Source organism: Anoplophora glabripennis, unplaced genomic scaffold (assembly GCF_000390285.2).
Source record: "Anoplophora glabripennis isolate ALB-LARVAE unplaced genomic scaffold, Agla_2.0 scaffold1043, whole genome shotgun sequence".
Classification (NCBI taxonomy): Eukaryota; Metazoa; Arthropoda; class Insecta; order Coleoptera; family Cerambycidae; genus Anoplophora; species Anoplophora glabripennis.
In genome coordinates, this window is record NW_019417273.1 from 86,409 (window position 1) to 111,301 (window position 24,893).

Below are 24,893 nucleotides of genomic sequence, written 5' to 3' on the forward strand. Positions count from 1 at the left end.
CAATATTGTTAGTTATAGTATAGTTTAATATTATTGTAAGTGGTGATATATATTACAAAATGTAATAAAATTTCCAAGTAGGTGTGTAGTAAATTTCCAATAAGGTGTCCTTAACAAGGACACCTAAATATGTATAGGTACTTTGGAACAAAAGTATATTTTGTAAGAAAACCTTCAAATTCACGTTTGATGTCACGATTTCGCGTAAATGTCAAAAAATGCGGGAAGAAAACAAGGAATGTCCACAGGTTTCACATCATTGAAATTGATTCCGTGTATTGGTATTATTTATTATGTATGACGACTTACAATAATATTAAATTATAGTTATAACTAACAATATTCAAAATTGTATACTTATATATCCACTGCTCTTCATCTCCCGACCTTCTCCCACTACTCGACCGCGTACGCGCGCTCGGCCGTTTTTGAGCATGTTTGGAGGAATTTTTCACCTATTTTGCATCATTTTATCGGAAAATTAAAATATATGTTTTGTAGTATTATACTTCTACTTCTAAAATCCGGCTAAAAAATTAAAATCGGACGTCCTATCCAGAAACATTGCAAAATAGTACACCAAAAAATTCAAATTATAATTGTGCCAAAACTATTGGTCCTACAGCACCTGCTTTGTGCACACTTAAAGTACCTATAATTCACTACTTTTGTGCACAGGGTCATCTCTACAACTTAAGAAATGGAGAAGTAATAGATTTAAAAAAAGCTAAATTTTCCGATATTTCCGGATTTTCTTCATTTCTAATTATCTGATCGGATCGATCGATCTCTCGTTTTATTCGTATTTCGATTCTATACAAATTGTCTTTTTATAGCATTCAGATTGTTTCCTTAGTTTAGGTTTTATAAGCAAAAAAACTTGCATAAAAATGTTTATTAAAAAATAATTGGTAAAGAGTAGGAAACAATAATATCTCCAGACTGTCTTTTATATGATGGCACAGTCCGTGTGTTACTAGTGTTTTTGTCACAAACAAAACCTCTATTGATTGGCCTACAACAAGCCCATGACCACCCACGCCTTGACGAAGAATTGATTGCGGTACCAGTGAAATTCTGCCGCATTTATGCAAAGTGGTCATGGAGAATTTCGACAAAACTGCGTATGTGCCAGCTAAGCCGTGGGGTCATTTACCAGATATGTTATACCTTATACTGTAAACTTTATGAATCAATAAAATAATTACTATTTTTAATTAGAAACCTGTGTTTTCTATCGAAAAAACTTCTTGGGTGAATTTTAGGATATTCGTTAAAATCAGTAACAATTCATATCGTAGGTATCATTTTTTATCTATTCAATGGGAAGATATATGGATTTTTTTAACAAAAGTTGTCGAGGAAAATGAGAACTTTCGTTTGTGTTTTCTATCGACATAACTTCTTCGGTGAATTTTAAGATAACTCGTTAAAATCAGTAACAATTCATATCGTAGGTATCATTTTTTATCTATTGAATAGCAGGAATATTGAATGAATATATGGATTTTTTTAACAAAAGTTGTCGAGGAAAATTAGAACTTTCGTTTGATGTACAAAGTATGGTTGAAATTGGGGAAAATAATGTCTCACAATCCTTAGGACAGTTTACTGATCATCAGTTCTGGATCGCTTTGTTATAAATTGGGGTTATTAATTATCAGTGTCAACCTTAAGAGAAATAATCACGCATAAATATAGATAGTGCCATAAATGTAATATACAGCGTGGTAAAAAAGTTCTGCATAAAATTCATATTTTCGTTAAACATTTAAAATTTTTTTTTCCAAAAACGGACCCGTCGATTTTTATTTCAGTGTAATATCTTAAATCGTTTTCGAAATATTTAGAAAAACATTTTTTTTTAAATTTTACATCTATCAGAAAGGAAGCAATTCCGGGCCCATAATGTTATGAACTTATTTACTTATTTTGACATCATTTTATAAACAATGAAAAAACAACAGTCTAATAATATGTCCAACCACCATCCGAATCAATTACTGCTTGTAATCTGTTTGGCATAGATGTAACAAGGCGTCGTATATAATTCACGTCTATAGCGTTCCAAATATTTTGTATACGTGCCCAAAGCGTATCTCTATTTGGTGGAATATCGTCATACTGTTCATTTAACTGACGCATTACATAAACCCATAAATGTTTTTTTTATAAGTAATTTCCATTTTGTTTCATTCCAAAATATTGATTACAACCCGAGTTATTACGGAAATATTATTTTTGGGGGTAAACATGAGGGTTAGTTTGCATCCGTTTAAATCCGTTTTAGGCCAAAAGAAAAAATATTAGTCCTTATTAATATGTATTTACCTTTTTGAGATTAACAATGGATATTGTTGATACATTATTGAGTAAAATTGAGTGAAATTTGAGTGAAATNTAGTTATTTTAGAAAAACCGTTTTTTTCAACTTTGCGATTTTTTTTAACCATGTTCGCCATATTGGATCGAGTTTAAAGAACAAGAAACTCAATTTAAAATTTAATTTTCTATACGGTCATATTTTTTTTGTCCAGGTAATAATTTCTGTAAGCATTTCTCTATAATGCTTGGACTATTTACCAGATATGCTATACCTTATACTGTAAACTTTATGAATCAATAAAAGAATTACTATTTTTAATTAGAAACCTGTGTTTTCTATCGAAAAAACTTCTTGGGTGAATTTTAGGATACTCGTTAAAATCAGTAACAATTCATATCGTGGGTATCATTTTTTATCTATTGAATGGGAAGATATATGGATTTTTTTAACAAAAGTTGTCGAGGAAAATGAGAACTTTCGTTTGTGTTTTCTATCGACATAACTTCTTGGGTGAATTTTAAGATACTCATTAAAATCAGTAACAATTCATATCGTAGGTATCATTTTTTATCTATTGAATAGCAGGAATATTGAATGAATATATGGATTTTTTTAACAAAAGTTGTCGAGGAAAATGAGAACTTTCGTTTGATGTACAAAATATGGTTGAAATTGGGGAAAATAATGTCTCACAATCCTTAGGACAGTTTACTGATCATCAGTTCTGGATCGCTTTGTTATAAATTGGGGTTATTAATTATCAGTGTCAACCTTAAGAGAAATAATCACGCATAAATATAGATAATGCCAGAAATGTAATATACAGCGTGGTAAAAAAGTTCTGCATAAAATTCATATTTTCGTTAAACATTTAAAATTTTTTTTTCCAAAAACGGACCCGTCGATTTTTATTTCAGTGTAATATCTTAAATCGTTTTCGAAATATTTAGAAAAACATTTTTTTTTTAATTTTACTTCTATCAGAAAGGAAGCAATTCCGGGCCCATAATGTTATGAACTTATTTACTTATTTTGACATAATTTTATAAACAATGAAAAAACAACAGTCTAATAATATGTCCAACCACCATCCGAATCAATTACTGCTTGTAATCTGTTTGGCATAGATGTAACAAGGCGTCGTATATAATTCACGTCTATAGCGTTCCAAATATTTTGTATATGTTCGCAGAGCGTATCTCTATTCAACTGACGCATTACATAAGCCCATAAATGTTTTTTTATAAGAAGAAATTTCCATTTTGTTTCATTCCAAAATACTGATTAGAACCCGAGTTATCACGGAAATATTATTTTTGGGGGGAACATGAGGGTTAGTTTGCATCCGTTTAAATATGTTTTAGGCTAAAAGAAAAAATATTAGTTCTTATTATTATGTATTTACCTTTTTGAAATTAACAATGGATATTGAGCATACAATAATTTAAAGAAACACACGTTTACTGACGCACGCGCATTGACAATAGCGAAAGAAATAATCTATCTTTGTCATAAGCATACTTCGGTACCATGAGTGCGACAAAGCGAACGTGATTTTTTATCTTTGTCCTGGTAGTGTCGTAGGAGCTAAATAAAATTCAAAATATGAAAAGGTAAATAAATTTGTATCTGTCTAAAAAAAAAAACGTAAAAAAAAATCGAAGGCAACTTTTCATTATTTTAAATAATCAATCGAATAGTATAGAAAAAAAATTATATATATTTCTCTGAAAAGAAAAGTTACATTTTTTAGAGTAGATTGAAAAAAAATACATAATTCATTCATTTTTCTGCTTTGTTTTTTTAAATTTCTGAAATCTTCCCTTAACTTCCAGCCTCCCTAACTTTGTTAATTTTAATAGTACAAGAAAAAGTCAAAAGGCCATTTTTATGTAGAATCGTATGCTTTACAACTTTTATAGGAAACTTCAACTGATTTCATTGCGGGCACCTATACAGTGTGGCGTACAGAAAAAAAAAACAGAGCCCCATTCTGTGGCTAAAATTAAGTAAATATTGTTACACACACGTAGGCTCTTAAGGCCGCCGTTTCCGAGATGCAGGGTTTTCAAAATTAAAAAAAAATAAAATTTTTAATTTTCTTGAATCCATTCAATCTAACTATTCGTAAGTAGGTAGTAGACGTTTCGCAAGATTTATTAACTGGTATGAATCGATTTTTCTATTGTTATGTAAATGCAACTCTTTTAATAGAAACAAGATAATAAAAAATTTATACGGGGTCTGCTAAAAGAGTTTGCCAATTAGTCCCTTTTTAAAAATGCCAATCTACCACCAGGAAAGCATTTTTGTACAAAACTTGTAGAATGTCAGATGTGACGGTAAAATATTGCCACACGAGTTCAATGGGAACGCCCCATATAGACAAGCGGTTAAGCCATCACATTTCAAACAAAATACGATTCAGGTTGGAAACCTTTATCTTGCGTCGAGTGTACATACAGCTTAAAATAGAATTTGAAAGTAATGTATAGTACAGGGTGTACGGAAATTAATACAACAAAATTTGATCATAGATTCTTAAGACAAATTTAGGGGACCCGTATTTTTTATTTTTGCCAAGTGGCCCCCTCTTTCGGTGTTACAGCCCCATGAAATCTGCCCCTAAGAATAGTATTTTTTATATCTCAGAGCCCTGTTGTAAGAGAATCACTAAATTTTGTACAAAGGGATTTTATGACATATGTCATCTGATAGTGCTAGACTTTTTGCCGGGGAACCCCCTTAAGACATTTTTTCGTGTCTTTGGAACTAAAAATTATCTCTTTAAATTATTAGTTAGCAACAAAACTAAAGAAAAAAATACACGTTTTTGTCTCTCGATATTGTTTTTTTGAGGAAATTGTCGAATCACGACAAGCATTCAATCACATTTTGACATTTTTCTCGAAAAAAGTATCAAGAGAAAAGGAATTTTCTAAATTTAATGGCTTTCTAGCGGACTAATAATTTATGAGAAATTTAAATATGCGGCCAAATTTTTTTGGCTCCAAAACAAGGGGAACTACGAAAAATTGTCTTAAGGGGGTTCCCCGCCAAAAAGCCTAACGCCATCAGATTCCACATATCTCGAAACCCCTGTGTACCAAATTTAGTTATTCTCGTACAACAGTGTTCTGTGATATAAAAAAAGATTATTCTTAGGGGCGGATTTCAAGGGGCTGTAACTCGGAAAAAAGGGGCCATTTGGCAAAAATAAAAAATACTTAAGAATGTTGTCTTAAGAATCTGTGACCAAATTTTGTTGCATTAATTCGGGACACCCTGTATAGTAATTAACATGAAAAATAGAGTTCTACATAAAAGCAATGATAAGTTTCCAGGAAGTAATTTGATGTTTGTAATATTTTTTAATATTGTCATCTCAAACATATAGGTATTTTTCAGATACATATGATGGTTCTATTGAAAGACCTAATCAGCAATTAATGAAATAAAAAAACTACGAATTGTAAATAATTTAATTCTCCCTTTAAGCCATTTTCAAACTTTAGAAATGCTAAATATAATCTCTTAACATTAATCACCTACAATTTGCAACTATAATGTTATTTGCAAAATATCTTATTTGAATTATTAATGGTGCTATACAGAACATACTTCTAAATGGTTAAAACAACACAAAAGTTATTGAAGGTTGAGAAAAACTAGTTGCATTTTGGTTGAATAACACTTAAAAACGGAACATCATAGAAAACTGCAAAGATTTTGGACCATCAGAGTAATTACAAAAGCAGATTATATTTTAGAAAAGTATATTAGCAAGAATACAAAATTAATTAATTTTAAATCAGTTAATAACCGTATAATCAAATAATCGTTATAGTAAAAAAATAAGCACACGCGAACTGGATGTCATACAGAAATAGAACACATGGTCTGTATTAGATTCTAGTTGTATTAGCATCGTTTGATAATCAGATTTAAAGACAAAAATGCAGTTTTAATTTATTCACTCTATCCTATACACATCATGTTCTATATTCAATGAAACTAGACATAATAAATAGCATTCTCTGGTATTTAAACATCAACAATATATCTTGATTTGTTTTTAACTCTCAGTGGTATTTAACATAATTATATTCAAACAACGTTCATAATCCAATTAAGATAATAATATTTTGTTGTAAAATATACAAAAGCTTTGAATCAAGAAAAACTTGCTTCACTCCTATCAAAACTTTTGGACTACAAGATTACAGACATCTGTTCAGCTCAGCGTTTATTCATTCATTATAAATGGGCTTTTTAACTATATGATATTAATAAAAAACAAATATCAACAAAATTCATAATTTTTAACACATCGCTGACTACTTAATTACATATACAGAGTGATTCATTAACAAAGGGAAAATCGAAAGCTACTCGTAAAATGGTGAACACTGGCACAAATATGTCTTATCCGAAAGTTGATAGTTTCGGAAATACAGGGTGTTGAAAGTAAAAATTTTAAATCGTTTTTTTGCGATTATTCTGAAACTATGTATGTTAAGAACTTGAAAATTTGTGAAACTATATTTTTTTAAGCGACGCATAAAATGCGTGTTGCTATTTCAGCGTTGGTCATAGAGGGCGCCACTTACGACCAATTTTACCGAAAATTTAGTTAATAATTTTTTACACTGTATGTCTAATATGAAACTTGATCCAAAATCTGAAAGAGCGATAATTTTTCCATTAATTATGTACTCTTGTTTCATTTCGGTATCTCGATCCGTTTTCGAGAAAAATCGATTTAACGAACACAATGTTTTGATACGAGAAATTAAAAGGGAAACAAACTAAGTGTTTCTTCATGTTATTGCAACAATTAATGATAAAACAAATGAATTACGTAATAATGATTTAAAGTAATAATTGTTCGAAGAATCCACCGTTGACTACACTTTACACAACGTTTTCTGAGATATCTTCAGGTTTGAAACAACATATTGGGATTGCGTCTGACTTCGTTGGCAGCGATTCGTATTCTTTTGGTACAAATCTTCACACGAACCAATAGATTTTTTATAAACTATATCTTTCATTCAAGACCAAAAAGAAAAATCAAGAGGATTGAAGTCCGGACTTCTGAGTGGACAAGCAAAAATGCTTACATGACCAATCCAGCGATTTGGAAAAACTACATTTAAATATGCACGCACTGGCCGAGAAAAATACGGTGGAGTTTCGTCGTGCATGAACCACATGTCTCTTTTTAAATAAAGTATAACTTCTTCAAGCCGTGGAAGCATTTTTGCTTGGCCACCTAGAAGACCAGACTTCATCCTCTTGATTTTTCTATTTGGCCTCGAATGAAAGATATCCTTTACAAATAATTATTGGTTCGTATGAAGACCTGTGTCAAAGAATACAAATCGCTGCCAACGAAGTCAGACGCAATCCCAATATGTTGTTTCAAACTCGAAGATCTCTCAGAAAACGTTGTGTAAAGTGTATTATTATCAACGGTGGATTCTTCGAACAATTACTTGAAATCATTATTATGTAGGTATTTCATTTATTTTATTGTTAATTGTTGTAATAACATGAAGAAACATTTTGTTTCGCTATTACTTTCTCGTATTATCAAAACATAGTGTTCGTTAAATCTATTTTTCCCGAAAACGCATCGAGATACCGAAATGAAACAAGAGTACATAATTAATGGAAAAATGATTGCTCTTTCAGGTTTTGAACCAAGTTTCATGTTAGACATACAGGGTAAAAACTTATTAACTAAATTTTCGGTAAAATTGGTCGTAAGTGGCGCCCTCTATGACCAACGCTGAATTTGCAACACGCATCTTATTCGTCGCTTAAAAAAATATAGTTTCACAAATTTTCAAGTTCCTAACCTACATATTTTCAGAAGAATCGCAAAAAAACGATTTAAAATTTTAACTTTCAACACGCTCGATTTCCGAAACTATCAACTTTCGGATAAGACATATTTGTGCCAATGGTCACCATTTTACGTGTAGTATCTTCAGATTTCGATTTTCCCTTTGTTAATGAATCACCCTGTACATATATTAAATAATTGAATTAAAAGAATCAACTCAGAAGACTACATGGCAAACAATAATTTGCTGTTATACGAGTACATTATTACTACATCTAATGATAAATTGTTTTGTAAAAAAAAAGTAATACTGGTATTTTCATTTCAGGTAGTAGCAGTACAGATCGATCCAGCGATTTTCGACTCGTACTACAATGGATGCTGCAACGCTACCTTCTGGCCCTTGTTCCATTCGATGCCTGACAGAGCCACCTTTAAGGGTGAGCATTGGAAGTCCTATGTAAGAGCAAACAAGGAATTCGCAGAGTGCACCATGAAAGCGTTGAAGTCTTTACCAAAATCGACGACGGACATCCCCTTAATTTGGATACATGATTATCATCTCATGTTGGCCGCAAACTGGATTAGGCAGGTAAGTTTGTATAATGTAATAAATTTCAGTCTACATATGGATCACCTGAATAAAACGATTTTATTTTAATTTTTAATTTGAAATTTTGATTTGATTTGAAATAACCCAAAACATATGCACTTCATTCTGGGTTAGAATTTTTCTTTGTGCACTTCTTTCTTGGGTTTGTCCATTATTTAGATTAACCGATAACACAGCCCCCCAAAAAAAAAGTATCGGATCTGTTATTCAGACCCATGTATTTCCATGTATTTTTTCCGCTGAATCCGAATCTGCCTTCAGATTTGGCCCAACGGGTCTGAGTTTTCGGGAAAATTCAAAAAATAGGTTAAAATTTACAGAAAACGTCATTTACGATCGACGAAAGTTATAAAAAATCAAATTATTCTACCAGCTCACTAGACGTACGATTTTTCACTCGTTTAGTTGCAGTTTATCATCATAGAGTCAGACAAGCTGGTCCAATTTCATTCAAACACAGAAAATAGATCAAAATGCTTAAAAACGCCATTTTCATGGCATATTCGTGTTACATCTTTCTATCCAGTTATTTATGCATATGAATACACATATTTATTAATCCACCTGTACCACCTATAAAACCCACCCATCCATATAGTTTTTGTGCTGAAAGATGAGATAACAGCCTAGAATATTGAGAATGTAATAAGACTTGTAGAATACTCTACTTTCTAAACAAAAGAAAACGATATCTATAAATAATTCTTATTTTTGTTGCTATAACGTATTCTCTTTTCTTCAAAAGATCTATGCAAAGGGTTACGTTTTCGTGTATTCGTTTTATTTTTCTTTTCTCTTTTTAACAACCAACAAGTTTTCGCCCTACATATACAAAGGGCGAAAATTTCCGAATATTTCTGAGGCGAAATTGGAAGGAGGTGTATTCGATGGACTTTAGATTCGGACATTGTTCAAGGATGCAACATTTTTCACTACAATGAGTAGCGTTGAGAAGAGTGCTTGGACTAGTTTCAAAGTTGTAACAACAAATTTTTTAGGAAACAACAAAAGTCCTAAATACGAAGAAATTGTATTAAAACTGATAAAAGACTTCCAAGACTTGGGATGTTTGATGGACTACAAGTTGCACTTCCTTCATTCAAATCTGGATTGGTTTCCTGAAAATCGTAGAGATTATAGCGAAGAACAAGGCGAACGATCTCATCAGGATATGAAGGTTATACAGGGTGGTCCGAATTTTATGCAGGAAACTTCGAGGCCAGATAGATCTCTTTAAATTAATATGTGTTTGCCTTATAAACATAGGTCTGGAACGGCACCGTTTTAGAGATACGTTGAAGTTGTCAAAAAAAATTTATTTTTTGTTTATATCTCCGGAATCTATTAACCGATCTCAATAAAATTTGGTACATATAATGTATGATAGTAGGCCTTATATTCACTGAAATATGAGCTTTAAAGGTTCAACCAGTGGTGTACAACTGGACAGGGGTCACTTTTTTACAAAAAAACCTACGCCACTGCATTTTTTACATGTCATTGTAACTGATTTATATTTTAATGCACAAAATACGTAAAAAAGGTAACTTTAATTTTTTCTCTAAGAGTCGCCGTTCTCAAGTTATTCATACCAATACAATCCCCTTGTGGAAGACACTTCGAACGATAGTATTACAAGAATATTTGTTTATGTTATTTAAAAGAGATCTATTTACCCTCGAAGTTTCCTGCATAAAATTCGGACCACCCTGTAGAATAGCGATGTCAAGGAAGATGGGATCACAACATGATGGCCGATTTATGTTGGTTCTTAAAAAGAGAAACGAAAAATACAGGGATTAAACGAAAGCGTAACCCCTTGCACAGATCCTTTGAAGAAAAGAGAACACGTTATAGCAACAAAAATAAGAATGATTTGTAGATATCGTTTTCTTTTGTTTAGAAAGTAGAGTATTCTACAAGTTTTATTGCATTCTCAATCTTCTAGGCTGTTATCTCATCTCTCAGCACAAAAAGTACATGGATAGATTGGTAGGTTTTATAGGCGGTACAGATGGATGTTAGAAAGATGCATGAATTCATAAATGGGTGGGTGGATAAAAAGATGGAACCAGAACTCTGCAACACGAATTATGCCATGAAAATGGCGCTTTTAAGCATTTTGATATATTTTCTTGTTTTGAATGAAATTGGACCAGTTTGTCTGACTCTACGATGATAAATTGGAATTAAACGAGTGAAAAATCATACGTCTAGGGAGCTGGTAGAATAATTTAACATTTTATAACTTTCGTCGATCGTAAATGACGTTTTTTGTGAATTTTAACCTGTTTTTTTAATTTTCCCGAAAACTCAGACCCGTTTGGCCAAATCTGAAGGCAGATTCGGATTCAGCGGAAAAAAATACATAGAAATACTCGGGTCTGAATACCAGATCCGATACTTTTTTTTTGTGGGGCTGTGTAATCTACCACAGTTCTTTAAAATTTATTTAAAATATCGACTTTATTACGGCGTAATCTAAACTAGTTGCTGCTGAATAAGATGTTCCCTGGATTTAATCTGTTACCCGTTTGGTATATTATTACAAAAATTATTCAAAATAGAAAATTTCTCTTTGCTGAGGATTTAAAAATTTAACATTGAGAATTTTAACAACTGGGAGTTTTTGCTATTTCAAATATGTCTAACTGAGGAGGGACAATTAAGCTTAAATTAATAGAGGGTGAAAAATAAGGGTGAAACTTTGAAAGGTGGTCATATTTATATGGAGGCTATAAACATGTATCATCAGCTTGTTTTCTCAAATTCCGTCGAGGAAACTGAATTAGTTTAACCTTTATTTTAGTAATTTTCATATCTTGCCACTGGACAAGCTAGCGTCACTTCAATAGGACGCGCGTTACTCGTAGCGCATACACATTTGGGAACTACGGTATGCATGTTGTAAAACCTCATAATTTAAACAAAAGCTTATTAAAAAGCAAATTTTAGTAAACATTACTTTTCTACATCACCCGTCCTGAAGTACTGTTCTTTGGCGCGTTACTTGATGAGTATTCGCCATGTATTATCCCACATAAATGAAAATTTAATTATTTTAAATAAGATAAATTATGAAACAGTACGTAACAAGCAATCTAACAGAAAACTCAACCAGTTAATAAATAAATAATGATAAATTAAATATACAAAAATAAGTATTTAAATAATCTGTTTACTCACCTGATTTTTACAGCATATGATATACTTGAAATCCTGTGGCTAATCTTCCAGTACTCATACTGGAATATCCTCTTCCAGAGCGTTTAAAATTTTCGGTTAATGTTCCTCACCCTCTGAGTGTGTTTTCATCCAATATTAATGTACTGGAGTTCAAAGTTACCAAATTCTTTTAAATGTTAAACCAATCTTACAAACATTTTCTTATTCCATACTTGTTGGTCGGGATAATTCATCTAATGTCTTATTGCAACGGCGTCATTTTGTTGTGATAAAAACTAGGCTTTAACCATGTCAACTTTTTCTTGATTCGTGTACAGGTTTTGCTATAAAATAATTCAGAAACACTTACACTACACAAACACTTTCCCTGGTAACTAAAACAAAAATGTAACAAAATTAGCGGTTATGATGTACTCACCTAATTAACGTGGCAGTTTATTTTTTACCGTTTAACATCCCGTCATATCATACCAGGTGTGAAGTCAACTAGCAGTAGCGACTTTTCAGAGGGTGCAATATGTCAGTTTAACTGAAGAGCCCCCAGCTAACCTCGGAACAGGTTCGGATTCTGCTTAAATTTAAACTGTTCACGATTAATTTTGTTGTTGTTTTGTTTATTTTGGATTAATTTAAAACCGATTGGCTGCAGATGTGCTGAATGAGAAACAAAGTGGAAACACCGTATTCTTTTTAGAATTTTATAACTTACTTGTTTTAAATTTCCCAAATGCATCCAAACCTGCTTTGCGTAGTGACAGTAGTAAGTTCTACTAAAATAGCTCATACCCAGAGATCATTAGCATTAATTGCAAATTAGATACCACACACTGTTTAAAGAAATATTAACATAATTTCTTGTAAAAACTTGAAATGATATTTCATATCAATCGAATTGGTATTTTTATTTATTTTTTTTCATTATGTACAGGGTGGTTGATTTTCGATAGTTTTATAGGGTACAGCCACAACGGTGATAGATACAAAAAATCTGATATCGATGTCCCGTCCTCTTTTTTTGAGTTTACTTCGCTGTTACGAAAAGGTCTTGACTAACTTGATTAGTTTTAGATATACAGGGTTTTTTTTGAAAAATGGCCCATTTACATTAACCTCTCTATCTCCGTTGTCATTCAATTTAGAAGAAAAAAGTTTGCACATTATTTGTTCTATTTTTTATTAGGAAGCCATTGGCGTGCTCAGATTTTTTACAAGTTACACAGTTTCTCCGATATTACATAAACATAGGTTTTTTAAAATAGAACACCCTCTATTTGGCCATCCCGTTGAGTAGCATTTTTTTTTTACCTTTTCAGCCATATATAATAATAGATACTTTTTATTTGGCTAAATGAAGAAATATGCAAAAATGTAGATATAGATATTTTTTCAGTTGGCCATGTTATTTATTTATTCGTCTTTTGTTGTTTAATATTGACAGTTAGTTTATTTTTGACTGATTGAAAGCTTGTAAACGTCTATTACTTAGTTTTGATTTTGAAAAGTATAAAAACGGTGTACGAAAATCTTCACAAAGTGAAAAAAATTGTGACAGCTTTAAACTTATATTTGGAAAGATACTCAGAACGTCATCAGCCAGAAGAGAGAATTTTTAGCCGACTCTATGATAACTTGTGTGAGTTTGGTTTTTTTCAAAAACCGGTAGCTAAATCTTATAATATACAGAATAGAGAAAATTATGAAATTAATACTTTAGCTTTTGTTGTCGCAAATCCCAATGTATCCAGCAGAGAAATTCAAAGAATGATAGGAATTGGTAAATTCAAAGCATTGAGAATTAAAAAAAACACCAGTTTCGACCATACACTATAAGAAAAGTCCACCATTTGCATCCAGGAGATGAAGAGAGACGTGTCATTTTCTGCCAATGGTTTTTGCAGCAAATTCATGTATACCCCAATTTTTTTCAAAATGTTATTTAGACCGACGAGACTTTTATAAGCAGCGAAGGTATATTCAACCGGCATAATGCGCGTTATTGGTCAGATATGAATCCTCACCAAACTGTGGCCAGAATTCAACAAGGGCGGTTTGGTTTTCATGTATGGGTAACTCTCTTCCACAATAGAGTGTTAGCTTACGAAATGTACGATGAAAATCTTAACGCTCAGAGATATGTGAGAATTTTACAAGAAAATATTATTGAACTGCTGGACGATATGCCACTAGCGCAACGATATAATATGTTCTTTCAGCATGATGGTGCGCGTTCACATAATTCCCACGTAGTTAGAGAATTATTAAATCATAATTTCGGGGACAATTGGATCGGTACGTACGGACCAAATAGGTGGCCGCCTAGGTCACCAGACCTAACCCCTATAGACTTTTATTTTTGGGGGGATCTTAAAGACAAAATTTATAAGTATAGAGCTAATAATGTCGAGGAGCTAAGAGAACATTTTGAAAACTATATTCAGTGGGTGTCAAATATCCACATTTACAATGCGACCCGCTCCATTGCCAAACGTTGTCAGTTATGTATCAACGAAAATGGCCGACAATTCGAGCACTTGCTGTGACTTTGTTATGTCACTTTTGTTTTATTGTTTCTCTCATTTTATAGTTATTTTTGTTTAGTTTATGTTTAGATAATAATTATAAGTGTACCTATAATTAAACCTATTAAGTAAAGATAAATGGATAATCTAATTTATTTTTTCTTTTATTTTTTTAGTCTAAGTTAGGTGCCTAATATAAAAATAATAATAGAAAACGAATGGGCAACTGAAAAAATATCTATACATTTTTGCATTTTTCTTCATTTAGGCAAATAAAAAGTATCTATTATTATATTTGGCTGAAAAGGTAAAAAAAATGCTACTCAACGGGATGGCCAAATACAGGGTGTTCTATTTAAAAAAAACTATGTTTATGTAATATCGGAAAAACTGTACGATTTGTAAAAAATCTGAGTAAGCCACAGGCTTCCTAATAAAAAATAGAACAAATAATGTGCACACTTTTTTCTTCTAAATTGAATGACAACGGAGATAGAGAGGTTAATGTAAATGGGCCATTTTTCAAAAAAAACCTGTATATCTAAAACTAATCAAGTTAGCCAAGATCTTTTGGGACCAGCGAAGTAAACTCAAAAAAAGAGGACGGGACATCGATATCAGATTTTTTGTATCTATCACCGTTTTGGCTGTACGCTATAAAACTATCGAAAATCAACCACCCTGTACATTTAAAACTGCAAAAATAATTATTTTGAAACATTTTTATATTCAACTAGTAACGTATCTACGTATTAGTTAACATCGCCACGGTAGCGCAGTCGGTCGAGAGTGCGGTGGCAAGCATTTCTCGGCTAGGCTTCCCACTCTGGTCCGGGTTCGATCCCCGGTGTCGACATTGGCAATGTCGATGGATAATGGGTGTTTGTCCGCGTTTTTTCAATTGCAGGCCCCTTCCGCACAAGCTTTTGGCTTTGGATTTGGGGGTTGTCTCATTTCTGTGGTGTGTTTTATGTTTAAAAAAAAAAATTTAGTAAATCATGTCAAATATTTCACGGATAACTTCGCAGCTCTCGAAGTGTGATTCTCATCTTTGTCATTGTTACTCAATTCCCACTGGCGTAAAGCACCTATTAGCAGAGAGTAACCTTCTAATCTGTAGGTACTGTGAAAGATGAAAGCATGATTGCTATGGCCTATTAATGAAAACTGATAAGTTCGTAACTGCTCTATTTGTGGGGTAATTACTTGCTGAATGGAGCATATAGTCAGCAGAGTAGTTATTTCCCACAATTTCATTAGCTTGTGTCATGTCTATTAATTTTTTGAGTTTCAGTATAAGTGGGCGTTAATAAATACATTTTTCTGATAAATCCACTCAAATTCATTCATAACAAGGCCCACAAACAGAAATCGAAAAGTCCTTTTTCCCAGACTAGGCGACCTTTATGTGTTTGGGGTTGCTGATCACGATCCCGGTGTTCATATGACCCATTCTCGTCTTTTTGAAATTTTTAGCAAATTTATTACCTCTACCCTTTTATCTTCAGGCAGCAGAAGACCTTGACATCCCATGCAAACTGGGCTTCTTTCTGCACATTCCGTTTCCTCCATGGGACATTTTCAGACTGTTTCCCTGGTCTGATGAAATTCTGCAGGGCATGCTTGGCTGTGACATGATCGGTTTCCACATAACTGACTACTGCTTGAACTTCGTAGACTGCTGTCAAAGGAATCTTGGTTGTCGTGTCGATCGAAAGAACCTACTTGTTGAACATGGTGGTAGAACTGTCCGAGTACGCCCGTTACCCATTGGTATACCATTTGAGCGATTTGTGGAGTTAGCAGAGAAGGCACCTAGACTGCTGTCCACCAACCAAAAAATTATTTTAGGTGTAGATCGTTTAGACTACACAAAAGGACTAGTACATAGGCTTAAGGCCTTTGAGAAATTGCTTGAAAACCACCCTGAGCACTTAGAGAAAGTTTCTCTTCTACAAATATCAGTTCCTTCCCGTACTGATGTGAAGGACTACCAAGATCTCAAAGAAGAAATGGATCAATTGGTTGGTAGGATAAACGGACGATTTACTACACCTAATTGGTCTCCCATTAGGTACATTTATGGATGTGTCAGTCAAGGCGAGTTGGCAGCTTTCTATCGTGATGCTGCAGTGGGACTAGTCACCCCCTTACGTGACGGGATGAATTTAGTTGCGAAAGAATTTGTCGCTTGTCAAATCAACACTCCACCTGGTGTATTAATCGTGTCTCCTTTTGCTGGAGCGGGAGAGACTATGCACGAAGCACTCATCAGCAACCCTTATGAAATTGATGATGCGTCCGAGATAATTCACAGGGCACTTACCATGCCTGAGGACGAAAGAATTCTACGCATGAACTACTTGAGGAGAAGAGAAAAGCTGAACGACGTGAATTATTGGACAAAGTCATTTTTGTCGGCCATGGGGTCGCTCTTAACTCAGGAAGATCACGATGATATAGGGTCCATTACTATGCCTGCTGTCACATTGGATGACTTCGATGAGTACTTAGCAAAGTGAGTATATGCGAAGAGAATTAAAGTTAAATATAAATTAATTTTTGAAGTTGTCATAATTTCTTTGCTTTATAGCTGCTGTATTATAGGTAATTAAATAATTCCCTGACCAATTTTCAGGTATATTGGAGATACACTAAAACTGGCGCTTTTGCTAGATTATGACGGCACTTTGGCACCTATTGCACCTCATCCTAATCTCGCTATCATCCCCGCCGAAACAAAGAACGTTCTTCAAAGGCTTTCCAATCTTTCAGACTGTTACATAGCTATCGTCAGTGGAAGAAATGTAAATAATGTTAAAGAAATGGTAAGTAAAATCTATGCTTGGTTTTCAATTTACGAATATCACCTTGCATCCATTTCCTACGTTTTCGTTAGTAAAACAGGAAGAAAAAATTCCGTGTTGCCTAATCTATTTTTACCGTTCTTTAAAATATTTCAGGTGGGAATTGAAGGCATCACCTACGCGGGCAATCACGGTTTAGAAATCCTCCATCCTGACGGCACCAAATTTGTCCACCCGATGCCAACGGAATTTCACGACAAGGTAGGCGAGCTAATGCGCCAACTTCAAGAAAAAGTATGCAGGGACGGTGCGTGGGTCGAGAATAAAGGAGCCCTGTTGACATTTCACTTTAGGGAAGCTCCTGTCCACCTTCGGCCTGTATTGGAAAAAGAAGCAATCTCCATGATTGAGAATGCCGGATTCGCAGCAGTAAAAGCGCATTGTGCAATTGAAGCCAAACCACCGGTGCAGTGGAATAAGGGTAGGGCTTCTATATATATCCTACGGACAGCTTTTGGGGTGGATTGGTGCGAAAGGATTAGGATTATATATGTAGGAGATGACGCTACTGACGAAGATGCTATGATGGTATGTTTCAATACCTACTCCTAAACTAACAGTAATTCATATAGTCCAGGTTGTATCGTCGCTTCCGCTAGTAACATGATTCTCATCCCATTTTTTTTCATAATCTTACCCAAAAATGACCCTTGAAACATATCCGCATGTTGCCAGACGTTACTAATGGTCAAAAATTGTTTAAACAATTATTTTAAACAAATTAGTAATTTTCGATATTTTCGCTCGTAATAAATTTTTTAGGCTTTTTGGGGTATCCTGAACAAAAGAGTTCCTATGCAACTTTTCTCTAAAATCTACCGTTTTCAAGATATTAACGATTTTTTGTTCGAAAAAACGCAATTTTAACGATTTTCAACGTCAATAAACTATATTAAAAATTGCAATTTTTAGTGTACCAAAAGTCTTAAATAATCATTGAACATCCCTTAACAAAAATCCGAACAGTTACGCCGGCATATTTTATTCTGAAGACTTGTTTTTTTTATTGTTAATAAAGTGCGCGCGCCGCGTTTCTCGGCAAGTATACAGGCTGTTACAAATTCGCTTCTCACTACAGTGATCTCGGAAATGGTAAGAGGTACGAAGTGGCTTAAATGAGGGCAAAGTTGCGTAATCAGGGGACCAACATTATGTCTCTAAAAAATCAAGGCTAACATGATTAATTTTCAAAATATTTGAAAAGTTTTGGAAATTCGTTTTTGTTTCATTTCAGCCTTGTTTGAGGTGATATTGAAAAAAGAACAACACTTTCTCATGGCCACTTTTTGCCCTCTATCGAATGGCATAATCAATTTTTGTCTGTAACGTTTCGTCTCTCCAGGACCATCATCAGCTTAATTTTTTTAAATACGACCCTAGAAATATTATTACATTTTTTGCAAGCCATCATGACCCCCAATACTGTACTGCCTCAGTCCCAACCAGATTCAGACGTTTTGTCTCGAAAAATTCATCTTCAGTGTATTCGTTTCAAATTTATCTAATTTTTTTTTATTTAGATTTCTTTGTTTATTGAATTATCGTACACTGTAAGTGTCGCTGGACCCTGTGAAATCCATCTAGTTATTTAAACTATTATCAGCACGCATTAAAATAAAACAAAATTAGAGTTTTATTCCCATGTTCATAGTTATTTCTAGGCTTCTCGAGTGCTCAAAATTCAAACAACTTACCCCCGAGCAAAACAGTAAAGTGCCTCAAATGCATAGACAACTTATTCACATCAAATTTCATTAAACTTTCTAGTAACTGGCCAATCAATTGTGCAGATTTAGCACCTCAATTCATAACAGCAAAATAATCCTTCATATAACAACTATTATTGTTACTCAAATGACATTTTACTTTATTGGGTATATCCCGAAATATGACTACTAGTCTGTGCAAGAGACACTTAATTATTTCTTCAAAAGAATATGCAATCTAATTAATGATGCTCGTCAAATCAAATATCTAACTTCTCAATAAGATTGACAACGTAAATTTATATTACATCTCTAACAATTATTATTTTCAAGATTATATGGCAATATTCAAGATTCAGATTTGCTTGCGATGAAACTATCAATATTAAATAGGAATGTTCAGTAAGTAAACTGTGAATAAACCACTAATCCAAATAAATAGGTATGTTCAGTGAAAGAAACTTACAAGTTATATGAATAAGCCACTATTTCTAATAAATAGGTGTTCTAAGTGAGAACTCACGATTTATATGAATAGGATATAATTTCTAATAGATAGGTATGCCCAGTGAGAAAACTCACATTATATGTATATGAATAAGCCATTACTTCTAATAAATAGGTGTGTTCAGAGGGAAAGCTCACAAGTTATACGAATAGGACATAATTTCTAATAGATAGGTATGCCCAGTGAGAAAACTCACATTCTAGGTATATGAATAAGTCATTATTTCTAATAAATAGGTGTGCTCAGTGAGAAAACTCACCTAATTTCCAATATTCAATTGAGGCACAATTCGCAATGTTTTCACAGCACAGTCATACGTAAAAGTTTAGGTAAAGGGTCTGTCTGAAATTTATAATCTAAACAAAGCCATTGGGCGTTAACTAGCCACTTGAGCTTTTTTATAAATTCCAGATGCTATGCCGGCCGGGGCAAATATGTGTCTTCTTTCTAACATAAAACTCGTAATATTTTAAATATAGGGTCGTAATACAGGGTGTAAAAAAATATTGTCTTACATATAATGTTTTATTAGTTATTTACAGTACATTAATTTATATTTTATTAATTGAATACAAAATTGTTACTTGACATCTGCATAAATATTAGTTGCAATCTTCACTTAAAAATTCTATTAGTTTATTTGTTGTTACATATCATATGTATATTTTCGCGCAAACATGCCCGAGAATGCCTTGCTGTGAGCTGCGATATGACATCACGATAAGTAACGCGCAATTAACGTGGTCGATCTTTGTAAGAACGTCCATCGCCTCGCCCGCGCTGACTGACAACCGCCGCTGTTTTTTTGCTGTTTTTTTTTATTGATTTTCATAAAAAAATATTCTGAAAATATTGAAGTTACTTAGCTTACAACATCACCACATATGACCAGGGCGGGTGTAAAAAAGTGGCCTAAAAACCTCACGTGATTAATGGACTAAAAATAACTTTCCTATTTAATTTATAAAAATGTCTATCAGAAACAACACGATATTATAATATAATATAAATTCAAGTAGAAATGGTTTTGGTTTTGAATAATTCGCTTTCTTTTTAACATTATTTATTAAATAGTTTATTAATATTAAGTTGATTATTATGAAAAAACAACAAACCTACCGGATAGTTGACATGCTTGGCAACCCAAAATTTTTGCAGTTATCAGTTGGAACAATAGTATGTCCATTCAAAATAATAGTAAAATCTGGGTTATCTACAATGACGTTCCTTTTATTTCTAAAAATTAACATTTGAGTTTTAGATTCATTTAAAATAAGATTATGAGACAAAGTTACCTCAGAGATAGAGTTTAGATCAACGTTGATCAGGGCCACAACTGAAGAGATGTCATATAGACAAAAAGAAAAATATAATTGAGTGTCATCTGCATACTGTTGGGACTGACAATAACGGAGATAACTACACAAATCAGCAGTATAAATAGAAAAGAAAAGAGGACCTAGAACACTACCTTGGGGAACTCCAGCAGAGATAAAATTAAATCTGGATACGTCTGCGTCAGTAACCCTATGGCCTCTGTCCAACAGATAACTTTTAAAGAAAGCGATAGCAGTGTCTCTAAAACCGAAATATTTTAACTTAATACAGAGTGTTGTATGATCTAAAGTGTCGAATGCTTTACAAAAATCAAGCAGAATAAAACAGGCACATTTATTTTGATATCGATATATCACTTATAAGATTATCTGTAACTTTAACAAGAGCAGTACAAGTACTACATTGAGCTCGAAAGTCAGACTGAGTATCAGACAGTATATTGGCTTTATTATAATAGTTGCACACTTGTTCAGAAACTAATTTTCCCAAGATTTTTGATAAGGTAGGAAGGATACTAATGGAATGAAAGTTTAAGATATTTGTGGGGTTATTAATTTTCGTGACAGGTATAATGTTAGCATCTTTCCACGCAGAAGGAAAAACTTCAGAGGCGAGGCATTTGTTTATAAGAAAAGTAATATGATTGCTGAAATGAAAGCGAAATTAGATAAACAGTCCGATGTTAATTGCTGCTTCTTGCCATATATCTTCGTTATGCGCAGTATTACTTGCAATGAATATTAGAATAGTAGTCTAATTCAGAGATCAGTTTCAGGGGTGGTAAGAAATGATTAGGTAATAATAACTACCAAAAGAATTTAGCCCTAACGACGATATTTAAGCATTTCGTCCGTGTATTCAAATTAAATTGTTTTTCCATACCATTTTTACGGATTTTTGGTAGACATTGGCATTAAATATGAAAGAGGATATCGCGACTTATTTGTCATCTTGACGTCTTTTAAGAAAGTTCTGTATCACGCTTTCGCATATCTGAGGCTGAATTTCGTTGATAACTCTCCGAATATCTAATTTTAATGCAGAAATGGTATTTATTTGACCAGAATAACTTTACAATACAATATTTTCTGCAACTAATCTTTTCACAGTACGGCTATTCCTTCGAAAATTCCATGTAATTTGCTCAAAATCTCAGTTACACACTCTCCGAACTTGTAATGAATTTTCACAAACTCACTCACTCATACTACGGGTCGTGTCATAGTTTTAAAATTCTAAAATTAAACCGTATTATATTTTTTAGTCCCTGAAAGGTATGGCTGCCACTTTTAGAGTAACAACCTCTCAAATCACAAAGACATCAGCCGAACGTCGTCTTCCCTCTACTGACTCAGTTCTTACCATGTTGAAGTGGGTTGAGCGACATTTATCACGTAGGAAACCAACCCTCGAGTCGAATTCGTACAGAAGGGGATCCACCCAACTTGCAAGACATGCCATGCAAATGGAGATGTCTATGGCAAACAATATAGATACATCTCCGACAGATAATCAAATAAACTCCACTGATTAGTTGTTTAGATTATATGTAATCAACGATTGAAGTGGACCAGTAGGAGAATCGTCAGCCAATTTTATATCAAATAATTATCAATGTTAGTAATAACACTATCCATGTCAAGTGTCAAAATTAGGTAATACATTATGTTTTCGTGTTGCTTTTCTCCATTTATATAATTTTGGCTGTATGTTCAAAATCACTCACATAATTTATAGAAAAAAATTATAGCACATTCTTATTACAAGAATAAAAAAATATTAAATTAATAAGCAAGTTAGCATAATATCAAATGAAGCAGTTGTCATCAATCGTTGAACGTGTAAATAGATACATTTATTTTTTTTAACTCATAGACTGATATACAATGAGCAGTGTCAAAGTATTGCACATGTATAATATTTTTTTTAAATCTTATATTTTAATAATATATTATTTATGTAACAAAAGTAATCGTCAAGATTGAACCTTACTCCCCCCCAAATCATTAAATCTTTGACTATCCAACTCACGCTGCTGGCTGTCCTGTTTAGGTAGCTTATATTTATTTTGTTGAAATGTATCAGTTAATATCAGAATTAAATAAATTTTTGCATGGCTGTGTTAAATGCTAGTGAAATATTTGATTATCCCTTTGTTGTCTTTTATGTTCAATAATTTTAGTTAGCCCAACAAATTATTTGGCAAACAGAAACCAAATGTAGACATAATTAATAAACTGTTTATTTTTGTCTGCTGAAATTAATTTGTGGCAATGCCAGTTTTGTGAATTCGAAAATTTGGTAAATATTTCATAATTTTATAACTATTCCTTGACAATAAACGCACTCCACAGTACCATAATTTTCAATAAAGAAGTTCTCGTTCTATGTTTTACTTATGTTTTGAAATTTTTTCTCAGATTAAGGATAAATCGAAAAGTAAATCATTAATTTTATAAGCTATGTTATCAGTGTATTAAATGTAAATAGTTTTATTATCATTTGTTTAAATTAAAATAAGTTCGTAACTGCACTTATAAATTCTGCAAACTATTCAGTTATATTAAAATTTTCAAAATTATTTGGTGTACTGTGTCTGTTATTAAAGTATTTTTTCAATAGTGAAGCACAATGATTTATAATACCTAATAAACTTTTAATTTTTTAAATTCTATACCACAACAAACATTCAGTAGGTACCTACTCAAAAAGTATCGTTAAAAGAACTACATGTAATACTTTATTTTAACGTATTTTAGGTTTATATGTTAAATTATATTTTGTTATTTCTATCTATCGTTGTCAATCATAAATCAAAATTGCCAAAAAAAAAAAAACTGAATTATTTATACTGTAAATTAAATTATTATTATTAAAATATTAAATTAAGTATTCATAGCCATAATCATATTCTAATTTTTGTATAGCCGTAGACAGAAGTTCAAACAATTTTTATTTTGTAGAGCAACAATTGTCACATGTATTAGGGATTTTAAAATAAAAAATCTAACTCATTTTGTTGAAATTTATAGTTTAATCCTATCCTTACATATCTCCTACTATAATATGAGCCCAGTTGTCGTTTCTTGAGAAAAATAATACTGGGTGATTCAGTCATAATATTTTAATTTTAAGAGAAAACAGAGAAAAATGAGTATAATACGATGGCGTGATTTTAAAAAAATTAAATGCATATTTAAGCTGAAAAAAATATATTTTCAAATCATTATTTAACCCCCTTTTCAGGCTGTTACCGACCGGCTGACGTCAGCCGGTTATTCACAGTTTGCGTACAGCTACGATATGAACAGGGCGCCCTAGATGCAACGTTGCCATATTTATATATTTTCACTCATATAAAGACAATAAATAAACGGTTTGCACACGTCAGCCAATAATAATTTAAAATGCTATAAATTATGTTTTATAACTAGGCAATCAACATATTAAATTGTTATTGTTTCCCAGCATGAACCTCGAGGATGGCTGAGCATGTCTTGCCAAAAATCATTTTTATTAACATCATATTGTTAATTTTTTAATTTGCTGTAAGCNCAGTCACGTTTCCTCCAGCAATTAGTTTTTGGTCTCTTTTCTATAAGATGTGACCATTTTCCAATTTAGGAAACACTTTGTTATCTAATAGTTTCTCTGATGAATCTTTCTAGCGTCCAAAAACATTTTTTTTTCAGCGTCATTTAATAATAATAATAATAATAATAATAATAAAATCTCTATCCCTCATTCTAACCACGAGAAATAGCCCAGAAGTCGGAGACTTGTGCGGGAGAGGAGGCGGCATATTATTATTATTATTCAGCAGGCCGCATTTGCGCCCAGGAACGACTTATGTTGGTAGGCCCTAACCACCTTTCAGTGCAGAAATGAGGGAAACCTGGAAACCCTCATTAATTAGGGGGAGGGGGGGGTTGGTGGTCAAATGCCAACCGGTGTCAATCTCTCACATTGGCCCAAGCCA

At 32.8% G+C, this 24,893-nt stretch overlaps 1 protein-coding gene across 1 annotated transcript in view; it reads left to right on the plus strand.

Annotated features, from left to right (window-relative positions):
- Positions 1-23,928, plus strand: part of LOC108913587 (alpha,alpha-trehalose-phosphate synthase [UDP-forming]) — an 88,148-nt gene extending 64,220 nt beyond the window's left edge. The window contains exons 4-8 of the mRNA XM_023456118.1: positions 8,506-8,769; positions 16,004-17,013; positions 17,134-17,323; positions 17,459-17,890; positions 22,179-23,928. Of these exons, the coding sequence (XP_023311886.1) occupies positions 8,506-8,769; positions 16,004-17,013; positions 17,134-17,323; positions 17,459-17,890; positions 22,179-22,448 (2,166 nt within the window). The 3' untranslated portion in view covers positions 22,449-23,928. The remainder of the gene's footprint in view (positions 1-8,505; positions 8,770-16,003; positions 17,014-17,133; positions 17,324-17,458; positions 17,891-22,178) is intronic.
- The last annotated feature ends 965 nt before the right edge of the window (positions 23,929-24,893 follow it).